The sequence below is a fragment of the Takifugu flavidus genome, chromosome 1, assembly GCF_003711565.1.
Source record: "Takifugu flavidus isolate HTHZ2018 chromosome 1, ASM371156v2, whole genome shotgun sequence".
In the NCBI taxonomy this organism is placed as follows: domain Eukaryota; kingdom Metazoa; phylum Chordata; class Actinopteri; order Tetraodontiformes; family Tetraodontidae; genus Takifugu; species Takifugu flavidus.
In genome coordinates this window covers 19,727,109-19,753,081 of record NC_079520.1, presented here as the reverse complement: position 1 = coordinate 19,753,081, position 25,973 = coordinate 19,727,109, and the positions used below count along the sequence as shown (strand labels likewise).

At 40.5% G+C, this 25,973-nt stretch overlaps 2 protein-coding genes across 3 annotated transcripts in view; one reads left to right on the top strand and one right to left on the bottom strand.

The window, feature by feature from the left end:
• Window positions 1-11,181: 11,181 nt before the first annotated feature.
• The window catches only part of LOC130532628 (ras-related protein Rab-26), a 43,248-nt gene continuing 28,456 nt past the window's right edge, over window positions 11,182-25,973 (bottom strand). The window contains exons 6-9 of the mRNA XM_057045364.1: window positions 15,050-15,115; window positions 14,535-14,591; window positions 13,892-13,968; window positions 11,182-12,408 (exon numbers count right to left, since the gene is read on the bottom strand). Of these exons, the coding sequence (XP_056901344.1) occupies window positions 12,306-12,408; window positions 13,892-13,968; window positions 14,535-14,591; window positions 15,050-15,115 (303 nt within the window). The 3' untranslated portion in view covers window positions 11,182-12,305. The remainder of the gene's footprint in view (window positions 12,409-13,891; window positions 13,969-14,534; window positions 14,592-15,049; window positions 15,116-25,973) is intronic.
• LOC130532639 (uncharacterized) lies at window positions 18,171-20,616 on the top strand. 2 transcript variants are annotated; one of them, XM_057045381.1, is made up of 3 exons: window positions 18,171-18,312; window positions 18,873-19,869; window positions 20,399-20,616. In XM_057045381.1, the coding sequence occupies exons 2-3, from the start codon at window positions 18,912-18,914 to the stop codon at window positions 20,455-20,457; spliced, it is 1,017 nt and encodes a 338-aa protein (XP_056901361.1). In that variant the 5' UTR covers window positions 18,171-18,312; window positions 18,873-18,911; the 3' UTR covers window positions 20,458-20,616. The 2 variants fall into 2 exon arrangements, with proteins under 2 accessions (XP_056901361.1, XP_056901354.1); XM_057045374.1 differs by having other exon boundaries at window positions 20,396-20,616.

The following is a 25,973-nucleotide window of genomic DNA, read 5'->3' as shown; positions in this document are numbered from 1 at the left end:
AGAGATCTCAGACAGACAGACAGACAGACAGACAGACAGACAGACAGACAGACAGACAGACAGACAGACAGTCTTTGTTCTGTCAAATTCTTAAAGAAACTGTTCATTGGTCTCTTTTACAATTTTCTGTCTGAAAGTCTTACAGTCAGTAATAGAAATAGACCACATTTCATCCACTAACTTTCATCCACTAAATTTATGTCATTATTAATATTTGGCTTTTTATCTGTTTAACTGATGATATAGTTTTTAAGATATCAATTAAGAACATAAACTTGATCAATTAAGTACATAAACTTCATTTTTTAATAAAACTTTCAATTTAAAAAAAAAAAAAGCCAACTACAATTCGAATAATAAATTAAAGGAAATGAAACAGTAGTGTTTGTAACAGTCATCGCTGTTGTCTCCCTCTCGGTTACATTGATCATTTTAATTCCTCTTGAGAAATTCATTGGATTCTATTTATTGACAGAGACCACAGAGGAGTGTTTTGTGGACATGAGGAAATGGTGATAAGCATATCAACATTTAGATGTTGCTTTTTTTGGATTTTTTTGTATTCAAATTGTGTGCATTGACAGCGCATACTATTGTTACCTGTGTCAACGACTTCAAAAATTGAATCAAGATGAAAAGAAAGCATTTAAAATGAAAACCTTACGAAGGATAATTTTGTGACGTGTTCCAACTCTGTTTTCTGTAGCCATGACGATAAAGTCGCCTGTTAGCTGAGTATGAATTTGGCTAGCTTGAATTACAGAAAAGATACAGCACAGCAGAAAGTTGAAACACTATTTAACATTTATTTAACATTGGCAGGCAGAATACTTCCTTATATAAGGGAAGACATCTTTATACTTTTGGGCTTTGAACATTTTGCAGCCCCCCCACAATCAATTACACCATATGTTCAGCTCTTGGTGACCAATTCTCACATCCTGCCAGCACTTCACAGCAAGACATATCTCGACCTATTTAACTTTAGCTGCTGAGTCTTGACGGCGACCCTGACAATTGGATGCAGCTGCTTGGAAAAGAGGTCAAGGCTCTCTGCAGATTCACTCCCCGCTGGTGTGTATCCATGTAACTGGAAATTTCGGCCAAACACATGTGACATAACAGAGATTCTGACTCAAATAGATAAATCCAACTTCTGTTCCACATTACAGGAAGTGCTGGAGACCATCTGAGCTTTCAGTGGGTGAGAGGTAGTAATATAGGCCAGCCAAGTCAGCATGGAGCAAAGGTGAGTCAGCAGTTAGGCCTAGAAGAAGCCCTAACAGACATCATAAGAAGATGTACGCTCCAACCAGAAAGAATTCAGTCAGGACAAAAATACTTATATTTCGATATACAATTCGAATCAATGTCTGTTTAAATAGTTAATTGATTTAAAAACTTATGGAAATGTTGAAACCTACTGCTTCTAAGGTCTTTGTAGATGTCCTGTCATAACTCTCACGATCACTTTACTTAATATAATGTATTTCTGTATGTATTTTCTATGATCTATGCCTATTCTCTCCTCTCCTCTCCTCTCTCTCCTCTCCTCTCCTCTCCTCTCCTCTCCTCTCCTCTCTCACCTATTCTCTCATCTACCTGTCCTCTCCCTTCTCCTCTCTCTCTATCCAGCCATCAGCAGGAGGGTCCCCCTACAGGACCCTGGTCCTGCTCAAGGTTTCTTCCTTTTAAAGGGGAGTTTTTCCTTGCCACTGTCGCTTGTTGAGGGTTAGGCCCTGGGATTCTGTGAAGCGCCTAGAAACAATTTTGATTGTAAAAGATGCTATATAAATAAAGATTGATTGATTGACCGTAAATATGATTATTGCAAATGTTGACATCCTGCTGAAGTGAATTTTGACATACTCTCTCTGTATCTGTGGTCTATGTCTGTCTGTCCATCCCATGGAGGGAGACCACTCGTCTGTAGTTCTCCTTTCTTCTTTAATCAAAGGTATGTTTTCCTGACCTCGTTCAAGGGTCTAAGGACATCTGCACAGATTGGCATACATATTGATAAATACATGTATGATCCTACCCCTTGCTGATGCATTTACATCCTTCTCCATTTTTAACTTGTAAATTACATGTAAATAATGCACGTGGAACTTTATGTTCAACATAAAGGTTATTAGGCAGTATTCATGACTATAAGTCATGAATATTTGATTTTCTTGATTGAAGATGCTGATGCTTCTCCCAAACTGCAGTTTACAATGGACACCTTATGCTTAAATGACGGAAGCATCATTGTTTTATTATTTCTATTTGTTTGTTTGTTTTTTGTAAATGCCATAAGTATTTGAAATTAATTAAAAAGATTTGAAGACAACCTCTCATGGCCCACCTGCAGAACCATCAGGGGGCTGTGGCCCAAACTTTGGACTCCACTGTCTTAAAAGATTTAGTTGAAGCAACTAAGCAACTACAGCCTTCATGGCTGTGATGCAAGAACTGGACCTGGAGATTCTGATATGTTTCTCTGCAGATTTTCCTAACTTCTGTCTGGTCAGGTAGAGTTTGTTAGTGTTTAGCCTTTTTCAGGTCGAGATGTTTGGAGTCAGGACACTGGCTGGGCCACTAAAGGGCATTCACAAAGGACTGTGACCTTTGCTCAGAGTCATGACCTTGATGGAAGACAAACCTTTAACCTAGTCTGAAATCCTGAAAACAGGATCAGCTTTCTTTGAACCCTTACCACTTACCTCGCCCTGTCTCTAAAAACACCCCCATGTTCCACATTTAGTATGTGTCTGACAGGCGTTGATCTGTTCCAGATTTTATTTCAAAAGTGATGCTGACAATTAGGCCAAAATTACCGTATGTCTGTCACGGGTGCAGTTAGGACCCAAATGCAGCACTCTGAAAAGCTGGACCGTAGTAAAGACTTTTATTAACCCACGGGCAAACAGGAACTCAGGCAGACCAGGAAACACAGAAAATAGTCCGTTCCTCCGGCTCTGGGCCTGCACAAAGTCTAGGAGTTGCAGGCTCGGGGAGTGGGGCGAGCAGCAGCCAAGTCGGGGCCGGGCGGAGAAGTCTAAACCAGGTGAGCAGACAGGAACCAGAGACGCTGAGGCAGAAGTCGTAGTCAGGGGCAGAAAGCAGGTAGGTTGTCCGGGGAACAGGCAAGGCAGGCAGAACGAAGACAGGCAGGGTCGGCAACGGGCAAACCGGCAGAGAAACAACGCTGGAAAGTCTTGCATGGACGCAGAGGAACAATCTAGCACCGAGTGAGTGTGAGGCTGGAGAATATATACACTGGTAGGTGAGCTGATTGATGAGTGAGGGCAGGTGTGTGATCAGTGACTGAGAGCAGGTGTGTGATCCGTGACTGAGAGCAGGTGTGTGATCCGTGACTGAGAGCAGGTGTGTGATCCGTGACTGAGAGCAGGTGTGGTGATCAGAGGGTGTGGTGTGAGCAGGGCAGTGGAAAAGTACTGGGACAGGAGGGAACTGGAGAAAAGGGGCTGTGACAATGTCAAGTAGTAGGAAAACTTAATTAACCCAAAAACTACTTTGTAATTCTGATGTATTTTGTGGGGAGAGATCAGCCCCCTTAAGCACAGTTTCTTCAATGAAGTCTGAAGGCACTGATCTATCCTTTCATGCATGACTCATTATCTAAGAAGACGTGTGTCAGTATTTTTCTTTTGCCTGTTTTATTTTGCTTAGGAAAGCAAACATCTGTGAGGCCTGTGAGGCCATATTAACAATTATTTGCACTCAATGTGCAAAAAGAATTCCAATTATTGAGAACATATAGTCAATAATTGGAATTTTGTTATACCGAGAGAGAATAGAAAAAAGGAAGCACCAGGCACAAAGACGCATCATCAGTCCTCAATTATCAGGAGGCCAAATCAATCTTGGAATTCAAAGAGAGCTTAAAATAAAATCCTCAACCAGAAAGAGGGTCTCTGTAATATCACTGCACTGTTAGAACCACAATGGCACAATCAATCTCTGAATGGTGCTTTTAAGGTCCAAGCACGGCCCTTTTTTTCGCTACGGCTACAAGATATGTTAAATGTAATCCCGATTGGTAGGATCGTCGACTGAGCGCAGCAGGGTGGCTCCATCTTTGGGGGACTGGGGGACAGGTACTGTCGTTCCAGAGAGGAAATCAAAGGAGCCAACTGGAGCTGATTCAAAGAACAATTTGAACTGCAGCAGGTAGATTTGATTTCTTCTTATTACCGCTCATCAACGTTTGGAAGCAGGAAACATCTGGCAGCCTTGTTCCCATCGTTTTGACTTTTCACTCTGGTAGTTTGCTTTACCAGTCAGGGTAGATCAAATGTCACTCTCACAGGTGTGTATATAACATATTCTAATACTTCTTTAGTATTATTCTACTGTTATACGTAGATGGGTGGTATGTATTTTTCACTGTTTTGTTAAAGTGGAATTTATTGATTAATTAATTAATATTATGAAGTACTACTGATGTCGTTAAAAGGATCATGCGGTATTTAATTTGGTACGAAATTACAATATTATTGATAATTTATTTACAGAATAATGGTTTTGCCCAAAGGTCCCCTGTATGATATTTTTATTACCGGTAATCTCTTTTCAGTAATATAGTAGAGGTACTTTTCTTTCATGGTGTAGATATTTCAGTGCTAACTTCTAAATACAGCCCCAAAAAATGAACCCTTCCTAGTTGTAAAAGAGAATTTGAATGAATTAATACAAAATCAAAGGTCTGAAATAATGATGCTGGGGCTCTGACATAACTCATGTATTGTTTAATTTTCTGTTGATTATGGAAACGTGGTGAATCCCAGGAAAATATCTGAGGCAAAATGTGATGTGCTGATAAAATACTTGCTCTCGAAGGTTTGTAGTAAATACTGTGCCGCCCTGTCTGCTCAATTTTACCTTTTTTTTACCCATTATCTTCAAGTAATGTAAATGTCAGTGAGGGTGGAACCTGTAGATGAATCCTCCCAATACAGCTCTCACACATGGCTTATTATGTCTTCTCAGAAAGGTAAACAAACGTGTGTGTGTGTGTGTGTGTGTGTGTGTGCTGTTTGTTGACGTTTGGCTGAGTGGAGAGCAGGCTTATCTTAATGGGGCTGCATAACTGAAAGGCCATCCGTGTCCACAACACAAAGCACATGATGACTGTGCACGTGCAGACAAGGATACAAACTGTGGAAAGCTAGTGCACTATCTGGACAGCAGAAGGCTGGGCGTTCATTGGACAAAGATTAGCCAAGGAAATATTTCCAATATTAAAAAGTAGTGGTCACCTGAGTGTCGTTGGCAGAGTCGTTGGTAGGGTGACTCAGATCATTAACATGCCAATGGTCCACAGGGGCTATATTTTCAAGTTCTGTCCCCAGTGAGTTCAGAACTGAAGAAGCCTTCTGGATAGAAGGCGAAACATCTTCAAAAGAGAAAAAACACAGTCCAGTTGACAGAGAAAACTACCTTGAATACGATGACCTGGATGATTGAGACTCTACATAGAAATTACATGACAAATCAATTCATCGTTCCCTCCTTTACGCATAAGCAAAGAATGTGAGAAGTGCTAGTAAGGGCTTCAATCCTAAACCAGAGCAGAGATTGAAGTAGAAAAACTAGATTGTTCCAAATTTTCTTATATATTGTATATTTACATGGGGAAAAAAATGTAAAGTATATACTTTTGTTATTTGTTACATATTGGATACAATCTATATTTACACAAATGCCTATATATATATAATTTATTTATATGGACACTGAATAGAATGTTGCAAATAATATACAGATGTATCGTCATCCAATTAAAACAACACACGAGCACACATGCTCAAACCTGCTGATCCCTGTGACAAAGCTTCTCATTGAATTTAGAAAAGATATTGAGAAACAGATTGTTGCACAATTATCACAGGCAGACAATATTAAAAAATAAGTCAGACAGCTAGCAACAGCACCCAAACAAAAGGATAACAGCATCCTTTAGTCATACCATGTCTCATATTAGTCAACTCCAATCTGTCATTGTTCCAGGTTTCATGTGTATCAAACTCACTTTTACTGAATTAATGTGTTCATTAGTCAGTCTTCTGCATGTGGGGTCCGGCCTCCAGCTGGACAACCCATTACAACTTTTTTTTTCGCAGACAAAAGAAAATGATGGCACAGATGTCAGCAAAAGAAATTTGCATTTCTACACATGCGTGCACACGTGGACATTTACGCTTTGTTTGGGGTTCCTGCTGACTTTATCCCCGTGGAGTGGATTGCTTGGAAACCAGTGACAGATGAACGCATGGACACACAGTCATACACACACAACCTGACCGCTAGAGGAGGGCTATAGGAGTTATGGTGCCCTCAGGTTGGGTTAATGACACACGGAGCAAGTGGTACGACAGATGGCCCCTCGCTAAGTCATATGAGGGCCTGTGCTAGCAAGCGTTGTGAATGTGAGTCTCTATTATTTGCTTGTTCACGCCATTGCACACATTTACACATATCCCTGCAGCATGGGCACTCTGGGAGCCATTCTTTGCCCTTGCAATTGTTTCTTTTTGTGTCAGTGGAAAGAAAAATGAACCATGTTAGCAATTAGTGTAAAGCTAATAAGAAGCTCAGTGAAAAGCCCAATATCAGTAGCTACAAAGCTACAAGTAAGAGATCTAAAAAGTTTCATTTTCTTTTTAGATTTAAATCCCCTTCTCCTGCACAAGGTTCAACCTCTTTGCACCCTGTCACCTCTGGTTTCCATTATGTGCACCCACCAGATGGCACTAATCCATAGAGAGCTAAAAATGCCCACCCCCAAGCAGTGTTTTATTGTTCTTTATTGAACTCTGAAAATGACAACAGCATGTGTCAAATCAACAAAAGCACTTAAAACTATTGTCACATGCCCTCATGTTAGCGTCATTCACAAATGAGTCATTCAAGTCACGTTTGCAGGGAAGGTTAGAATCAGGAAAGTATTTATCCAGAGTATTCTCCACTCTGGTAAATAGAGTTATTCATTTTTTTTAAAAAAAACAATTACTACCTGCATCCTCCAGAAAAACAACTCCAACAACCCAAACTTGTGCCATTGCATTTAGCTCTATGGGCAGCAACTTCATCACAGAAGATAAATGTTCACATCATTTAAAAACCGATGATGCAACATTGGGAGATAATTGCCCGGGTGACCTTTCACATGTGGCCACACTCAGCTACTTGTCTTGCTCAAGTTTCCTACTTTGCTAAAATAAGTCTTGACAAGGCAAATGACCCCATCCCCTCTGGAGCTGGGGTCAACCTGAAGGTTCTGCCCTCTAGAAGAAGCTTTACCCTGTTGCTCTTTGTTCCCAATTGAAGACCACAAAATATATTTTCTAAAATGATGCCCAGTAAAATAAGCATCAACCCCAAGCAACAAATGTATTACTAAGAAAATTTAATAACATTTTGCACATGAATCCAGTTTTGCACGAATGGAGGCACACATTCCTCTCTTCACAAGCAGATGGCCAAAAGTCAGGTTGGTGTGTGAAGATCCTTTAAGATTGCTCTTTGCACTTTCAGCACATGACTTGACGTTTGCAGACACGTGTCTTATTTATACTGAGGCACATTCACAGCACTCAAGTCATCCCACCCTTTGCTCATAACAGCATTATACAGTCTTCTTTCTTCCCCCCTCTATTTATTTGTTTGTTTGTTTGAAATTCAAGTGACATTCAAGCTTCAAGCCCAGATAAACGCAGGAGTGATGGATGGATTCAAACAATCATACGCCCATCTTGTAAAAAATTAGACCGTGTAGAAACGGAACCTGTGAACCATCTGTATCATTATTTTATATTTGCATATATGCTTCCATTGCATATTTTGCCAATATGCAATGGAAGCCTGACACCTGCTGGTTATAAAAAGACCTGCTTAATTGTAGAGACAATATATTTTGTATGAAAATTGTTATATAATGGATTTGAAAGTACATGTCAATTATATGATACATGTAATTGTTTATTATGTAATGTGCTTATTCTGGGTCTTTTATTATGCACTTTTTGAACAAGCAGAAAGTTATGGATTCAAATAAAAAGTTCAAAATGCGGCTGTGTAGCGCTGCGTTTTCATTGAATTATCTTTCATTTGATACCCATGATTCAATATGTAACCTTTTCAGGTCAATTCAAATGAAAAGATGTAGCAATAGCTCCTTCTTCGTGTGGTTATTTATTTATACATTTATTGAGCAAGGAGATAGCAATTGTTTTCATAGCCTGTTCTGTTCCAGATTTTTTTTAACCTTATAAGTAGAAATGATCACTTGTCATCATTTGCATCACAGCCTGCCATGGTGGACACTGCAGATGTCTGTATTACAATGCTTCCCACTCGTGACATGGGACGCTCTAGCCCGAAAAGAGAAGACACAAGATTGAGTACAAGAGGAACAGAACATAGTGTAAACTGCCTCTGTCTGCATCATCTTCTGTACCAGCATGGCAAGTGGAAAAAAGCACTTCCAATCAAAACCTTTGTGATTATTTCATTGGGTTCTGGGCACAGACATTCTTGGACAAAGTCTTCATGAAAGAGTTTGTGCTGTAAAATATATAAGACCTAAATTTGAAAGAAGAAGAACCCAAATTCTTAATTCACATGCCAATATCTGAATATATACTCAAATCATATGTTGGATTCCACCTCACAAATCATGTGTTATTTTAGAGTAACAAAATTATCAAGTAAATTTTGCCACTTCACTTTGGTCATTTCCAATTTACATTTTGCTATAAATGTACACTTTCTTTTTTGGTGATTTTTTTTTTTTTTTTTTTGTCAGTTGCAACAATGTCTGATAATTTTCTTTGGATAACCTTTGAATTAATTCTCTTCTATTGGGAGAGGCAGGATCTCATCTATACAGCCACACTGAATTCCTTTTACTCATATCATCATATAGAAAACATTGGCATCGTAATTTATCAAAAACCTTTAAATAGCTAAAAAGGTGTGACAGCAGCAGTTTCACCAATTGCAAAAAAAAACAAAACAGGTTATATCTGAGCTTTAATGGATATATATTATATGTTATATCCACTAACTTTGTCCTGTGTTGAAATTACCTGTGGATGATGGAAACTAATCATCCAATTGCCTTCATTACTGCGGTAAATGATACTCAACAAGTTTATGTTTGATTATATTATTTTCTTGCCTTGCCAAAAAGCTTAAAGTTGGTTTCTCAGTCACTCCCACATAGTTCATGTTAATAATACCAAAATGTTCAGATTCTGATTTTGATGCCTCGATAGCGCCTTCTGCTGGGAACAGGAAGTGTCTTCTTTCATCCTGGAATGTATTATTCTTATATAGATGATCCGATATTTTTAATTTTTCCTCTCAAACATGCTCAACAAGTTGTGGAAGCTACATTATGAAGGCTGTGTTTGCTGTAATGGCGTCGGTGTGCAGGAGCCTCATATGCCATAACCAAACCATTTTGTTGTTCCTTCAATTTGTAACACTCTTATCATCATGACAGTTCACACATGCTTGAAGACTGACAGTACTTCCATCTGATATGAGCCGGACACGTGTCTAAACCGCATCCACCAAAAACAAAAAATCTTTTTTTTTTTCTTTTTGAGTAGGCAGATGAAAATGAGCAGTTATAGAACATCTCCAGACACATCAAAAAGTCTCTGGCACCGATGGTATGAAACAAACAGGAAATATGCCATTTTGATTCAAGTGATTAATCAATTTGTAGATCATCAGGTTGTCATTAAATCCAGGCTGGGGCCTCATTGATAATCAGTTGGATATTAATTTGGGTTTAGGTCTATTTTAGGCAGTTGAAAAATGTCAGACATTGCACACATAGAAAAGTCTTTGGAACCCAAATAAAATAAATAATATAACAAAATAAGTAAAATACAAGCACAAAAAAGAAATATTTATAATTGAATAATTCCTTTACTTTTTACACTATGTATAATCTATACATAACAACAAAAAGACCCAAAAAGAAAGATTTAAGATTTGACAGCGCAACACTTTAAGAACAGGACTCACACGACTCCTCCACAGAGGCACATGGTGATGACCTCTCTGACTCCTGATTGGTTGACTTTGTGGTACATTTGTAGCTCTGTACCATGTGGAGCCAGTGTAAAAGCAGATTTGAGTGAACAGGAAGCGAGAGCGAGAGAGTGTTTAGTATTTACAATCACTTTATTTTGCATTTTGCTTGTCATTAATAGGAATATTTCTCCCATCTTATCGGTTGCTGTTATTTTTCTCCCTGCTAAAGTCACACTTGACCTGCTCCAGCATGATCGGCTTGTTACTCAGTCCTGGACCTGCTGTCCACACTTTTCAAATCAACATGTCTACATGTCTGTTAGTAAAATGTAATCAGAGTGAAGCTAAATTGTAAATTGGAATTCCAGAGCAGGGATGGGAAGATAAATCGATACGCTCTGATACATGGACACATGTCGGAATTGGTAAAACTCGATATTTTGATCTTTGAGTGGATGTTGTATGTGCGCCAGAAGCATATTGATGGATGTTGGGATGCACTGGTTAAAACATGCATGGCAGAGAAACACAATCATTCATACTGAAATTACACTGGGGAACAATTTTTTTTAAAAAATCTGTTGAGTTAGATTTGTATGATGATTGGCATGCTGAACCCAAAATTTCTAGCTTGTCAAGTTTTTTCTCCACAGCTTACCCTTCAGATAAGCAAAACTAGTGATTTTACAGACTTGCCAGCTGATTACAATGGAACTCATTGACAGCTATGTGGCAACTAGTTTTTGCAGTTACAATTGAGAAAGGGTGGTGAGGTGTATGCAGCGCTCACCACACTATACGATATCCCTATAGATACTCTCAAACCATCAGCTTTTCCATCATGTTTAAGCACATACAGTGGCGTATCATTTTTGACTGTTGCACATGTTGACTCAGCTTTTACGTGTTGCTGGTCATTAGATTGTCTTTAACTGTTTCTGTCTCGACTGTCGCTGTACACCCTAGATTGTCATATTCTATTTATTATTTGTATCGTGGTTTCTTGATTCATATTGTGTTTGTTTTTTGTCTTTTTGCTGGGACTTCTCGCCTGGTCAAATGAGATGCTTGTCAACTGCTTTAGCAGAATGAGGTCAAAATAAGGCGAGTGAGAGCATGATATCCGAAGTTTGAGCTTCAGAGACTGGCTCTTTATTGGGAACACTGAGACATTTCACAGTACAAATGCTTTCTATTTTCATACAGCAAACAGAGCAAAAGTTGATAAGTTTATACAAAATAGACTTACAGCAGTTTATCACAACAACCACCAGAATGTAGTCTCACAAAATCAAAACAACCAAACAGCATTACCCTGCAGCGTTCCTGTAGTGGCGCTGCACAAACACCTTCTTGACGTCGGCACAGAAAAGGAAATGGCATGTCAGGTATCCGTGGAGTCCCGAGGATTCGTTTAGCTGCACCGTAGAGCTATCCATCGGTATTAGATGACATGAAGATGGCACAAATTTACATGTGACAGTGATCAAATCGAACTGACTCTAATCTAACTTGAACGGCACAGGTCACAGATATCAACATACTTTATAAACACGTTATTATAGTGCCAAACTAAACATGTAAAATTCAGATATTCATTTTCAATTTTTATTTTTCAAAATGCTTCCTGACCATCCAGAAATCAATATTTTCCAATCATAAAAAACAATTATTATTGATCTCACATCGGTAAACCAACTGCATGCTGCCAGGTTTGACCATCTTTTTCTGGACATAAAGCTGATCACAGCTATGTACAAGAGCGTTACAGCCACCAGTTTTAGCTGTTGAGGTGCAACACCGTGCACATAACAGGTAAAGAACTCGACCCTGATGGCAGAAACAGAGGCAGTAAACAGCCATGCTCATCTACGAAGAGCACGCAGGTGTAATACAGTGTTTAACATTCAGCAGGTTTTGTTTTCATATAACACAAAATCAGTATTACAGCATTTTAAATATGTACAGCACATTTATTATGAAATGGATCACTCAGGTTTACAACAGCATACAGTTGTACAAACCCATGTGTGGTTGTGTCTGTCCATGCACGGACAGGTGAAATGATGTCATAGAAGAGATATTTTACATTCACAGTTGCAGAGAAGAGGTGGGCTGGCAGAAAGAGCAAGTCAGACACATTTTTGGGACAGTTGCAAATCTCTTTCTCTGAAAGAAACACACACACACACACACACACACACACACACACACACACACACACACACACACACACACATGCTCATCTATGAACGGCAGCAGCCGGCCACCCTCATTTCCCTGTCAACATACTCTTTCAGCTCAAACTTTGGCTCGTCGGGTTCCTTCATGGTCCTGTGCTTCAGCTCTCTGACAGAGAAAGAAAAGACAAAGTGGACTGTGATCACAGGCAGCCAATAGATGGCGGTATAACATCAATATTTCTGATTTGATGCTCTGGCAGCGTGTGTGTGTGTGTGTGTGTGTGTGTGTGTGTGTGTGTGTGTGTGTGTGTGTGTGTGTGTGTGTATATATATATATATAAACCATCAAAGGCATCCTGGCAACTGTACACTATCTGTGGGTTTCTGTGCCAGACTGCGGCTCTATTCCTGTCAACGTTCCCACCATGCACACCCGTTACCATAACGAAGCGTTGACCAAATCCCACACAATCTGTCCAACTCTTATTTACCTTAAGCATAGGCTGAAAATAGCAACCAGGATGTCCAAAAAAAAAAAAAAAAAAAGGGAATTTTCATATTTTAGGATTATGTGCCGACATTGACGACACCTTTTTGCGTTTTCTATCATCATGTTGTGGCAGAAGAGTAGGCACATAAAAAAGCCTCAGGAAAAAAGAAAATGACTTTTCAGTGTCACTGTCAAGCAAACAACAACAGCCCAGTTATTGTCACATCTGTGAGCGTTCATGTTCTGGGACATCCGTGTGTCAGAAGCTGGTCATGAGTCAACAAAAGAAGTGGCTGAAGGACGTCAATCACGTCTTTGCTAACCTCTGAGAGGACAGGCTAGGTTCTAATTAGTGATGCAAGATAAGAAAGACTATTTTTGCTTTACAGAGGACTATAATTACCTGCTCCTGGGGGCCGTGCCACTAAGAATGCAGAAAATATTTTATTCACATTGATAGATTGGAAAAGAAAGGTGATAAAATGTAGTAACATGGCTTGAGGGTAAGAGACGCTATGATGTGCTGAGCATACGGGCATGTTTACTAACAGTTCTAATCATTATAAATAGTTCATTTGACAACAAATTTCGTTGGAGGCTGGATTGAACCTGTACAGCACTGACCGACCTGATTTTAATGTTTTTCCAATTCCTCACGTTACATAAACTCTAGAGAGTCTCTAGAGCGTCTTAAAGACTGACACCTACAGTTCTTGCAGGTTGAAAAGATTAAGATTAATATTTTAACATAGCAGCCAATAAGAGAACTGGAATTTCAAAAGAACCCCGGAAGACCTTGCGGGGTCCTGAAATATCTCTGATGTACAGACAAAAGATGGCAGCACGACACAGACGTCTCCTCTTAATTGGGGCGGCCGAAGCTCAGTCTGCAGGGGACTGAGTTGGGGATCGGACAGTTTCTGGTTGAAGTCCTGGTTGCTGGCCAAAAACGTAATGTACACTGAGGATCTCAGTTATATACTGTATACTGGCATGCAAAAAACGAACATCAAGGTGGAGTCTATATTGGTAATTGTTGGCTAACTTTAAGGAGCATTGTGGACGATGTATAAGGGTTTAATCCCAGCCCAAAATGTACTGACGCCTAGTCTTTTTTCCCAGAGACTAAAGCTACAGTCAGGCGTGCTGCTTGACTCACTTGGCCACCGCAGTGAAGGCCAGCTCCACGTTCAGTCCAGACTTAGCACTGGTCTCCATGAAGGGCACTCCAAACTCCTGCACAGAGGGACATTTTGTTACCACGCATACTTGTCATGCAGATATGGACGATGGTAACTTAGTTTTATAGCCGAAAAGGTCGTGATTGTTGGAGAAGGTTTACATTCAGAACAATAAATGTCATTCAGCTATTTTCTCCCTTAATTCTTCCAATTTATAGCATTGAAAGATATATTAAGATAATGAAAGGTACCCTCAGGTATCGCTAATGTCATTCTGTGAGTGTGTAAATGTCAATGTTGCTGCTGTGTATCTCCACTTTGACAGTTGCTGTGGTTCTTCTGCATTTCTAATCACCACTTGTGCTGCTCTAACACATCTCAGAGCTTATCTGTGAGAAACGGCCTGGAAAATTGAGTTAGCTTGCCCTAGTCATCTATTCAAAATAAAAACTATGTGACTGTGTGATTACAAACACTAATCAATGAGAGGTGCAGCAGGTACATGAGGGGACTTTGAAAGCCCGTGTGCGAGCTTGGGCTGATTATGTGCAGTTTGTATTTCACCCTTGTTAAATGTGTAGAATCGCAAGTAAATGTGTTTGTTGGTTTTATGTAGCTTACCTTTGCCAGTTTCTCTCCCTCCTCTCGCCTCACCACTCGGTTATGAGTGGAGTCGGCCTGAAAAACAACGGACAGGCAAATATGCATTAGGCTCACTTGCCAACCCCCCCACCCCCCCACCCCCCAACGTAAGTGGAGGTTAGTGCTGACTAATGAGGAACTTGGAGTAATTTGTGTTGTTTTTTTGTGTTTTAAATGATTGATAACATGCTAGCAAACAAAAGCTAGATTTTACCTTTAAAACATTGATTTTCTGATTGTTGGAACCCATTCACTTATTACCTGTCCAATAATATCTTCAGAACTGCCATGGATAGCCACTGTTTCATCATAGGTTTTGTTATTTAATTCTGTTAAAACTAATTGTAGCATCATGTGTTTTGTTTTCTAATGCATAAGCCTAAATAAAGGTAAATAAATGTTGGCTTTATCCAAAAACCACAATGCCTTCTTTCTCTCCTCCCTCTGAGTCCATCTGTCTGTACATCTGCCCACTTTGGCGAGAGGGTCCTCACCTTGTTACCCAGCAGCATGACGACCACGTCCTGCTGGGCGTACTCATGGATCTCAGTCAGCCATGCCTGGAAAAAGCACCAAATTGGTGAAGGAATGCAAAACATGGACGGGAAGAGAAAAAGATAAAGGCTCAGAAAACATTAGCAAGAGATGTTGCTGATATGTACAAAAATACACTAAAATTTTTAAAAATTGAATGTAATTAGTTAAGAACATTATACTGTTAGAATCCTCAACACAAACCCAAATCCCAACCTAAAACCAATTTAGAACTGTTTTAGAATCAAATTGGGGGAAAATAATTACATGAAAAACTTCATGAGAACTTGCATTTTGTCACGACAACTCCTAGTGGTGCTCAAGAGTGTTCATGGCCCCCATGTGCCTGTAAGCCTTCTATAAAACATCTGGGCACCTTCCTGGTTCTGATGATGGATGGGCCACCGGGGGCTCTCCTCCCAGGGATGTAAGCGTACCCACAAGGATTTTGGATCCCTCTAATGATAGCCCCCTTCCCTTGCAGTGCTGATGTTCTTTAATTAAAGTAATTCTTTAATTACATCAAACCACAGAACCAAAGTTTCGATTCTGCATTTCCTCATAATATTTCATTAAAATTACACATTGGAGTAAACTCATTTTCTTATTTAGCAGTATGCAGCTCTGAAGAAAGAAAAAAGTCACTGCTTTGTTTATTTTTCCTAATCAGCCCAGAACATGAAGGAAATTATTATATATCTCCATAATCAACAATCTTTCACGTTCACTGGGCAGATATTGACACATCTGCTCTTGTGTCTGTGATTGGAAGATGGAGAGGACACGAAGAAACAACTCCCATCTAAGAACTTTCTACGAGCTCTTCAGTCGACCATTTTCTTGTTTGCAGGGTACCGCGAAGGACAGATTGGCTTTTCTGGGATTCCATTTAATAAGCCCAGAGAAACGCGTGGAAATGATGGTGAAAGGTGTGATGAAATGCAGCTCTTATGCAATCGCTCCAAAAGGGCGGTTCAAGGTGGTGTCAACACTCTCACTGGCAGGAAGGTGTAACAGGAAGGCTGTGACATAAGCTAACAAAGGCTCGACAACCAGGCTCTGAAACGGGAATTGTTATGCTAACGACAAGAGAAATGGCATCACGAATGGTTCTTCACTAAATAAAAAAGTCCAAAGCACAAATGCAAGATGGCAAAGGGCAGCTGTAATTATACATCATTTGTGATTAAGCCATGTGACATGTGAAGCTTCCTGATATCCAACAGCACTGCGTAACTAATTCAGGAGCGCAATATGCATCCCTGAACAATAAAAAATCCATCAAATGCTAACTATTCACAGCACGGACAACCAGAGCTCAGTTTATTAGATTAGCCGTGAAGCATTTATCATTTCTAGGGATGTGTCCTTTGAGACGGGAACTACTGTGAGTTACCAAGCTCACACAGGAAATAAAAAGAATTCAACGCAGTAGCAGTAGGAAGGTCAATTTTGGGACCGATTTAGCTCTGAATGGAGGATAACAATGCCATAAACATAAAAACAATCCCACTTCCACAGAGCTCCGCATCTCTAGATTTGTGAGCTACCCATTATGAGCATATCCACGCGCGCCATCTGAAAAAGAATCACAAGGCCCTCATCTAACATTTACAAACCCATTTCTTGAATTGTAGCACTACAACAGAACCTCTGCCACGTGGACACAATCTCACATGTACAGATCTGTAACTTTCTTCTTTAATTGATGAAATCGAAGCATGGATACAACAATTTGCAGGCAGACCCAACTGAGCTGCTGTCTCATGCCTCAATGAGCACACATCCATCGATCAATCCGACTAGTGTGGAGCAGAGAGATTCTTTAATACTTCTGAATTAAAAATGGTAGAACGATCATTTCTCTCCGACACACATGCTGTCTACCTTCCTTGTATTGCCAAAGACGCTCAGATTAGCTGTAATCCCATTGTGAGGTATAAAAGTTAACAGTATTTAATGCTCCCACCCTTCATTACAAGGAGAGCGACATAAATCCGCCAGGCAGAGCAGCACCAGCAGACCTGCCAATTAGGCCGCCTTGACACATCTCATGTTGTGGGTGGATTCATGAGGGAAAAGGAAAGCTGCTGAGTTCAAAGGGTTCCCAGGCCACACGGCACTGGGAGCATGGTGGGAAGACACGTGTACGTGTCTGCATGTGGCAGCTGGAGGGGGGCGCGTCGAGTATGTGCGCAGCAGCGGGTCCTCAGTGCCTCACCACATCCTCCAAGCAGTATAACAAAAGGTTCCACCAGACAGATGTGCGCACCTGAAAGGTCCCTGAAGAACACTGGGGCCACATTTACACAACAACGTTGTCACCAGAAACGCAAAAGAGTTTCCATTTCAAAATCGTTTCAAAATTTGTTTACACGGAAACAGTGTGTAAAAGATGTGTGTACAAAGAAAAGACTGTAGTGAACATGCCGGGCCACTAGTTGGCGTTGCTGGACGGAACGTTAGTCATTGACTATATAACAAACTGGTCAGAGTATTGACACGGCAAAGACACAATTTGTTGGAGGAGTGTTTTCATCACTACCGTCTGCTACTACTGTTTACCAAAATTATATAGTACAAATGAGATAATAAGATGGTTTTTGATGCTTATTTGTCAAATTTATGGAACATGACACATCATCCACATCAAAACTGTATTCTCTATCTAAAAAAAATGAATAAAAATGCACTCAAAAACTGCCTATCCTGAGAAGGCACCTTTTAAATGCTAAAAATCTGTGTTGTAATTATGAGGAATTAATATGTAGTTTGAAGGAATTTGTAACTATTAAAATTAATTTAAATTAATTGCCTGAAACAAAGTAGACACAAATTCATCCAATTTGAAAATTGAACTTTAGTTAAGTTTGCATGCATGTTAATTAAAGTATGAAAAAGTTTCTAGAGTTTGGGGCAGTTTAAAATGTGAGATCGGCCAGCACTATTTAAAAATGATCAAAGTTATAGTTGAAAAATAATCATGAGGGTTTCAAGTGAATCTCACGGGCGGCTGAACTCGGATGCTCTGCTGAATCAGGGTTTATTCTCTCACACAACGTTCACACTATTGTGAAAACAGTTGCCAGTTTATGGGTGTTGATTTGGGGAAGCTGTGGTCAGATGAGGCGGGGTGGGTGTTGCCTTTTGGAGACATTGACACATGGTCAAGGGAGACCTGAATCCAGTTTGAAAGAGAAGTAAAAACAACTCTGCAGTGAAGGTAATAATGTTCCTCTTGGTGTTACAGATTTTGTTTGTTTGCATTAAAATGAGAATTTAAGGAAGATTTAGTTTACAGTAGCAGTTAGAGGAGGTTTTAGGAACTGTATGATTGAAGTACACATTCTCTTTAAGCCATGTTGTCAATTGAAATTAATAACAATAATAAGGGGGCATATTTAAAACTTTTTGCTGTGTAATTCACTGCAGTCATGGACTGGGAAACTGTTTAATCGGGGTTTGATCGAGTCAGTTATTTTGTTCAACTCATCATACGATCAAATGATGAGAGCCATGTTTATTACACATTCATTAAAAGCTCTGATTAACAGATTTAAGGTGATTCTGCTTCCCTGCCAGCATCTGCAGGGTATTGCTACCTCAGCTCGCAAATTTAGCAATTTACAATTAAACTGATGTTTGCTGAGTCTTCTCTCTGTCTTCACTCTCACCTCAGTGCCTCTGTTGTAAAAAGAAGTCTGTCAAAAATGTGAATTTGGGGGAAGTCGTCTGTTCCTCTTTTACTCCTTTGACCCTTTGATATTTCTCTACCCTCCCCAGAGGCTTGACAAAAACACAAGTTCCACTATTTCAGGAAAGATGGAGACAGGTGCAGCATGCAGCTGCAGCAGCGCTGCCCGCAGTGACCTCATGGGTGGAAGCGTGTCCGACATCCCAAATATCTACACAGCACAGAACAGAGGCCGCAATAACAGGCAAAGTCTGAGCCAGGACCCTGGGGAGCACCCTGGGGTTTCGCCCTGCTCTAATCAGCCGTGGTGTTCAGCAGAGTTTTTGAAATGTGGGCCCTCCCCCACCATCACAGTGAGGAAGAACAAGAAGCAACCACAGCCGCCTCGGCGCAGCACATCCCTCACTCAACCGACATCAAAACCCTGCCCGATATTCAAACGCTACTCCTGCCCGCCCATTGGGATTGGTCGCTCAACGAGTCGTCTGTACTCCCACTCATCCTCCTCCTCCTCTTCCTCCACATCCTCCTGCTCCTCCCCTCTCCCTGTCCCGACGTCTCTCATCACCGGTCCCGACCCTCTCGGATGGAAGTTGCGTCCAAAGTCCAGATCTCGCCATGTCAGCAGACTATCCCTGCAGATTCCTCTCCCTGTCATCGCTCCTGACCCCTCAGCCAGAGCCTCTGCTAACTCTCAACATACTCAATATTCCAAACCCACTGTCAAACCATTCCACCGCCGCCACTCAGACTCCTCGGCCCTCCTCACTTCGCTGGCGACCCAGAACCCCGCTGTGACCCTTGAAGCGCTCCGCGCCCTGCATCTCCGGCCAGTCACCGTTCCTTATGAGACCGATGACGTCTTCAGAGAAGTGAAAGGCAGCGGCGGCAAGGTGAAACAGAGCAAACAGCCGCGTAAAATACCGCCGCCAGTTCCAAAGAAAACGTTGATGGCAAGACGAAAAGCTAAGATGATTGCTCTTTCCCAGCGAAGCGCTAAAGCCAACGAAGAACACATTTATGCCTGCGTTATAAAACCAAAACAGTTGGGTCAGACTGAGCTGAAAGAGGATGAGACACACACTGGTAAGGTAACACCTGTGAAAATACAATAAATGTAACCACTTTCTGTTATACTTTTTCAGAACCCCCCCCACTACTCTATAGCTGTGAATAAAAAAAGAGCATTTGAATGTCAGAGGATGCATAAATTGAATTCATGAAGTAAAAAGTCTCTCTCCCAGTGATAAAGCTGCTATACTGCTGTTGGTGAATTACTATTTCTGTTCTTATATCGCTTCATACATTGCTAGATTTGATTTTTTTAGTTTTAAAATTTGTCAATCATTAACCTGGTTCTTATCATATGCCAATTATAGTTAAAGTGTGCCTAGTCAGAGAAAAAAGTGTTGATAATCACAGACAACAATGCTAAGATGCACAGCTAAATTGAAATAAAAATGGAAATTGAATCAACTGTCAAAATGGTCAGAAATTTTTTTTTTAAAAGAGTGGGAGCTGCAGGTGTTTATATTGTTACTGTTGTTTTTGTTTTGAACTAGCATTAGCCATGTGATGTGGTCGAGGGTAAAAGAATCACTTCTTGTTTCAGCAGGTCTGCATCGTGTCGCTCACTCTAACTGGGAAAGGTCCACTGCCCATTTCCCTGGCTGAGGAGCTGGACAGGATGCTGCATTGAAGACTTTGGTTGTTTGGACATTTTCCGTAAATTATCTGCATAATTAATGGAAAAGTGGTCCGTGGTCCTCTAATCTAAGCACGCATGCAGGATGTTTCAGTTTCTGATGTTTCTAATAAACCCAATAAATCACAGAGCTGCCGTTCCATTAGACCCCTCAGGATCTCAGGACTGTTGGTTTTCTGGTTATTCCCCAGAATAAAATCAGGTGCAGGGAAATTTGCCATTATTTCCTCCTGTGGGATCGTCTCCCTGATTATTTTGCTTACTGAGCAGAAGTTAAGTACATTTAAAAGTAATTTTGAAAAAAAAAAAAACAGTTCTCTGTTCTCCCAGGCCTCTGATCAAGATTCGTGGGCTGGTACGTCATGGAAACCATGGAAATGCCACTACACTGATAACAAGCCACATCCTCGCTTTGTCAGCATCAAATGAGAAACGCTTCACATTGCACAGGCAACTTTCACATAGGAGAAAGCCTGTTTGACTGATCCATCAGGAAGCACTTTAATTTCATCACTTATGTGTAAAATCTGTTCGAGAAAGGAACAAATAACACTACAGCTGGTGAAATCTGTAGTTTCTCAGGCAGTTTCATGATATTTCAGCAGGGTGGGGTGTAAAGAAATGGATACGACGCAGACTGAGATCTACGTATGAGAATCTGGGTTTAGTCCTTTGAGAATCTGCCAATTGTCAAGCAGTGAGAGACGTGCGGTGTAGGCTGCAGGCAATGCTGCTGGCAGGTGTGCACTGGGACCAAAGCAGAACATCACACAAGCAAATCAAGCACACAGAAGTACACACTCCATATCCCAACCAGAGTATACGTTTTCAACAGTTTAACCCTAATCTAATCCCAGTGCTCAAGTCCAACTGAGTATTCCAGAAATACAGCTGCATTTTAAAGATCTGAAACAATATAAATGGAGCTAGATAAAAGCAAAAGAGTTCTTCCTGCAGCGTGGCAAACAAGATTTCTATTTTCTAACAAGTTTCTATTTTTCCCCCAGCATCAGCACATGGGAAATCAAATCTTTTTGTCTTTTAATAAACTCTGTGCACCGAGGAGGAGGGTGTAGGATAAAATCCTCCTCAAATATGTAGCTTTTCATGCAAACACTGCTGGATCTACTGGAATAATATAGTCAAAAGTGTAATCATTCATATAAAACATTTTGTAATAAAAATCCTCCTGCTTTGCCAGGTTCTTTCATTGGGTTTTTATTTCAATTAAAATCCATCCTTGTGGAAAACGTGATTGAAGGCTCAAGTCCAATTACAGGGAGGACAGATAAATGTCACCAGAAATAACTGTAAAACCATCCTTACTATTCACAGTAAACCTGTCGCTACGAGAGGAAGATCGTAGGAAGGAGACAATAATGAACACAAGGTCAACACCTATATAGCCAAAATAAGGACAAAGGCACAAGAAATTAAGGATTAGCAATCATTAGACAGTATATAAGTTGCTCGATCTACACTGAACATGCAGTTGTTGCACTGGTAAGAGTTGGTTGCCACTTGCAGCAGACATTCGGCATCTGAAAAGCTTAGGGAGGGAAAACGCTGCCAAGTTTTACCAGAAGTCATTTAATTTGGCACCTGCAAAAATATTGAAGGAATACAAAGCAGCAGATGCCAAGAATGAGAAATGAAAACATGCTGCAACCTAAATTTTCTCGTCTTTCTGTCATTCCCTTAGATAAAATCCCTGCTAAAGGGTTCTTTCTGCTTAGGTTTTTGCTTGTTCTAAGTGTGTATTAGCACTAAAGCAAGCTGTTTCTCTACCAGGGTTTGGAAAGATGCTACAAGGACACTTGTCTTGACTGAATGTCAGCTGTCAGGTCTCACAAACACCGATGACTGGAACTGGAAGAATGAAAAAAGTCTCTGAATCCTGGGAGGCTAATTGAGATGAGATGCCTGGATGATTCGGAGGAACAAAGAGACTGGGATGAAAAGGCTGAAAAAACCAGAGATCTTTTCATCCTTCAGAGCCACGAGAGCAGAGGAGGCAGAACTGATACTTATTAGCTTGCTGCAATCTCTCTCTCTCTGTTTGGAAGTGTGTGTGTGTGTAGAACACAGTACTCAGCTCAACTCTCTTCATGCCTCGACCAAAATACCTCTTGTTTACGACTTCATCAAACAAATTCCAATTACATCTCTTCTTTAAGCTCCTTGTGTTCTCCACTGAGCCCGGAGTAGAAGAGCTCATCCACCAATCAGAGGGTCCACAGGTCCATCGATTAAATGTTGACATGTCCTTGGATTAGAGTGTAATGCACCCACTGTTGGTGTGTAGGTGTGTGCGTGCAATGTCAACATCACTGATGTCACCTACAAGTCTCTGGAGATAGAACGTGAAGGTCAGGTATAACTCTGGCTGTCTTTCCAGATGATCTGAAAAAAGGGAGCCGTTTTGTCAGATATTGACATGTCACCATGGACAGGGCACGTCCAGATCCAAGAGTTACCAGCTGCTGAATCTGGTACAGTCAGGCAGCTTCAACTATAAGCTGACTACTCTTCGTGGCAAAACCAGTGTGCGGCAGCTGTTGGCACAGGGACCATCTTGACAGATCCTGGCAGGGTTGTTTGCACACTGGCAACTGGCTGAGCTCAGTATCAACAGTGCACCGCAAGTGGACGTCATGTGGACCTCGATGGCAGCATTCTGATGTGTGGGAAACAGAGTGTACACTCATCGGCTGCGTCTGAACTCACACATTCATTCCCTTTTGACTACTCACTACATACTGTAGGAAATCGGCTTCGGTGAACTACTGAGCGAACTCACTGATAAGCTGAAATTCCAAGTCGAAGTGGTGCTTCAAATGGCGTCAAAGCATCGCATAATAATCACGTGTCAGATTGACGTCAGCGTCGGTTGAACATTTTATTTTTTAATGATTATTAAAAATAAAACAGTGGTCATTTGGTTATTGATGTGCTATTATGTCATTAGAATTTGTTTGAATTATTAATGAATAATTAGTGCCATGTCTAGCTTGCATGCAACTGCAAAGGGTTGTGGGATACATTGCCTGGCTAGGAGGCATCCACTATTGTCCACTATTTTTTACAGTGCATTATGGGACAGAGTGCACTACAGAGGGTACAGCAATCCTCACTCATTTGGACAACATTTGGACCCTCCTTCAGAATAACATACGCACTATTGAGTGCACACTATAGGGTACAGGGAGCAGTTTTGGACACCGCTTGATTTTGTCACACTCAAAAATGGCCATTACACAGTCTGTTAGCAGGATTGACTTGGATTGCACGCTAGAAATAGTCCCTTTTCTAACACTTTTACATGTGAGCAACTTTGTATGTGTCCTGGAGACATTTTCATTCTGTGCAGAGTGTTGATGAGCCTGGTCTCAGAAGAACATTGAACTCAATATAAACAGTATTATTAAAGGGATGTTCCATGCAAATTAAACCAGCAAATAATTTTGTGTATTAATAAAGGAATAAAGCAGCTTTCATTTAACACAAAAAGAGATTATTATTTTTTAAACAGAACAAAGTTCTGTTATTGGTAAAACTTAAAAAAATATCTTGGTGTTTGAGAGATAAAGCCTTGACTGAAGGTTTAATGTGTGATAAGAGCCGGAAAGCTGGTGGGAAATTGATGGAAGGGAAAACAGCAAAAAAAAATGTGCAGAAACGAGCATCTTTTTTTCTCTGTTGAGCGGCTGTTTCCTTGACAAAAGAAAAGGAGCATGTTGAGTAAACCATCAGAGCAAATCAGCAACAGGGTTCTGCTTTCTGTTTACCCCAAAACCGCTTGCTTCCCCTGCAGCTCATTTAGGCAAAAATTGGCACAGAGATTCATCATTTTCTCTACTAGATTAACCAAGCTGTGCCAAAAAAAACACAAACATGTTTATCATAGAACCCTGTAACAAAATTGCTACTGCATTCGTTTGAAATGTTAATTGTTTAAAAAGCACCCTGTTGCTTTAGTAATGTAATAACAGCTCACATGTGAGCTAACGCTAACAGTAACGCTACTATAGGGAGGTCAACATGAGAAATGCAATCACACAAAGGTCATTGGTTCAATTCCAGACCCTTGCATATTACAAATCCAGGGGTCCTTGGGCAAGATTTTGAAAAGAGGTCTTTTTTCAAGGGTAAATACATTTATTAGCTGCAAAAATATTTTAATTTATAAAAAACAAGTTTAGACTGTTGGCTCCTCCTGAGCAGATGTCACCATAGCATGAATCGACAATCTGTGCATGTGTGTGTGTGTGTGTGTGTGTGTGTGTGTGTGTGTGTGTGCATGAATCAAACAAATCAAATCAGTCTTTATTTATATAGCGTCTGTTACAATCAAAATAGTTTCTAGGCACTTTACAGAATCCAATGTGAACGTGGTGGATAGCTTCAAATGTTGAATACATAGATTTTTGGCTTTAATCCCTGCAGAAGAGTTAACAAGTCCAGTCCACAGTGCTGAATTACAACCTGCTGCCAATCACCAGCACCACATACACGGCCAATTCCACTCAGCTAATGGCTCATTCTCTCGACATACTAAATGCCACTTTCTTCTGTTCCATCCTTTGTGAGCAGATAGATGCAGATGATTAAGCCTGGTCTTGGTAATGTTTGCCAGTCCTAAATATCCACGTACATTGAAGGCTACCACAGAGTGGAAATCAATTTGCAGCGGAGGCATGGAGTGAAGACGATAAAGTGCCATGATACAAAAAATCCAGGCTACTCAGTACCCTGAGTACTGAGTAGCCTGCATTTTATGCATTTTATCTGCTTTTTATCAGTCTCTTTTCATTTATCTCCCACATTTTCATTCACTTCCTCATTTCACTTGCTACCCGAGCGAAACGTACCACTCCTGAATATGTTATGAGCTTGATTTAAATTCAGTTTCTGAAACTTTGAGGTGTGTTGGAAACACGAATCACACAGGTTACAGATAAATGTTCTGCAATGTGACAAATGTCCCCAACTCAGTCATGCGTTATCATGTGGGGGTTTAAAGGAAAACATATGGATTCTTAGGAAGGCTGCTGGTGAAGCAGAGCCTTTCTCCTGTAGTCCATAATTTCACCGTCTGGTGCTCAGTATGTAGAGTGCAGCCTGCATTTCCGAGCCTCGATCTACTAATAACAGCTGTCTGCCACAGGAGTGGTGAGAGTGGACTAGAACCCTCACCGGTCTCCCTCATCAAAAAAACATTACATGAATATAGACAGCCGAAGTCTAAAGACAAGATGCCGATGAGAATAGACACAGTTGATGGGAAAGACTCCAGCTACGAGAGGGTTTCATATGCAGAATATCATTTTTTTATGTTTAACTGAAGAACTGTCAACACACACTAGGTAGCAACATGTTTGTGTTTTGTGCTTTACTGTTACCATGCCAACTAGATCTGTGCTGACTATTTTTAGAGTGTTTGCCATTATCTTTATTTTTACCACCAATATATTTGATTGGATTG